Source organism: Sphaeroforma arctica (assembly GCF_001186125.1).
Source record: "Sphaeroforma arctica JP610 unplaced genomic scaffold supercont1.282, whole genome shotgun sequence".
Taxonomy (NCBI): Eukaryota; class Ichthyosporea; order Ichthyophonida; genus Sphaeroforma; species Sphaeroforma arctica.
The window spans coordinates 3,906-4,542 of NW_014040276.1; the positions used below are offsets into that span (position 1 = coordinate 3,906).

The 637-nt window shown below is 42.9% G+C and overlaps 1 protein-coding gene across 1 annotated transcript in view; it reads left to right on the forward strand.

Annotated features, from left to right (window-relative positions):
* SARC_04782 (hypothetical protein) overlaps positions 1-637 on the forward strand; it is a gene marked incomplete at its 5' end in the record, with an annotated part of 8,688 nt that overhangs the window by 2,066 nt on the left and 5,985 nt on the right. Inside the window, one exon of the mRNA XM_014301362.1 lies at positions 451-583. Coding sequence (XP_014156837.1) covers positions 451-583 — 133 coding nt within the window. The remainder of the gene's footprint in view (positions 1-450; positions 584-637) is intronic.

Below are 637 nucleotides of genomic sequence, written 5' to 3' on the forward strand. Positions count from 1 at the left end.
ATATCTTTATCTGCGTCTGTGTGTGTAAAAGGAGCCTGAACTCCTTCTGATTTTCAACTCGTGAAAAAGAGAGTTCCTCTTGTGATGTCAAAGGGTCCACAGGAGATGTCTATGAAGCTGAAGTAGTCTTGTTTATAGACCATCCATTTATAATAGAATGTTCATAGACGTTTATATCCATGTCCTGTATGGTTTCTTCTACGAGTTTTATTCTCTGCATGTACCGCACATCTCGGATACTTCTGTGCGTGTGTAGGCTATATATTCTCCCACCACTCACTCTCCGCTGTACAGGCTCTGCGTATACCAGAGTTATCAAGGTGTTCATATAGGTTTATTGACAGATGTCCTACCGACTACATATACCTACTACATATACCTACTGTATGTTCTGGCCACTGCATGCTCGTTCAGAGATTCTTTCACCGACCTCTTTGCCGCTATATGCAGTCGCAAGACAAATCATACGGATGGAAGACCATAGCTGAGCAAGTAAGTCATCACCCACCCATTGCAGCAATGCACACAGAGAGCAACGAGTGGGAGATGTGCCAGCAGTTTAGCATGTCCTCCAAATTCAGAGGTGTGTAATAGTATGTTATAGTGTGTGTGTGTAGAAGGTTATGGGACGTATATA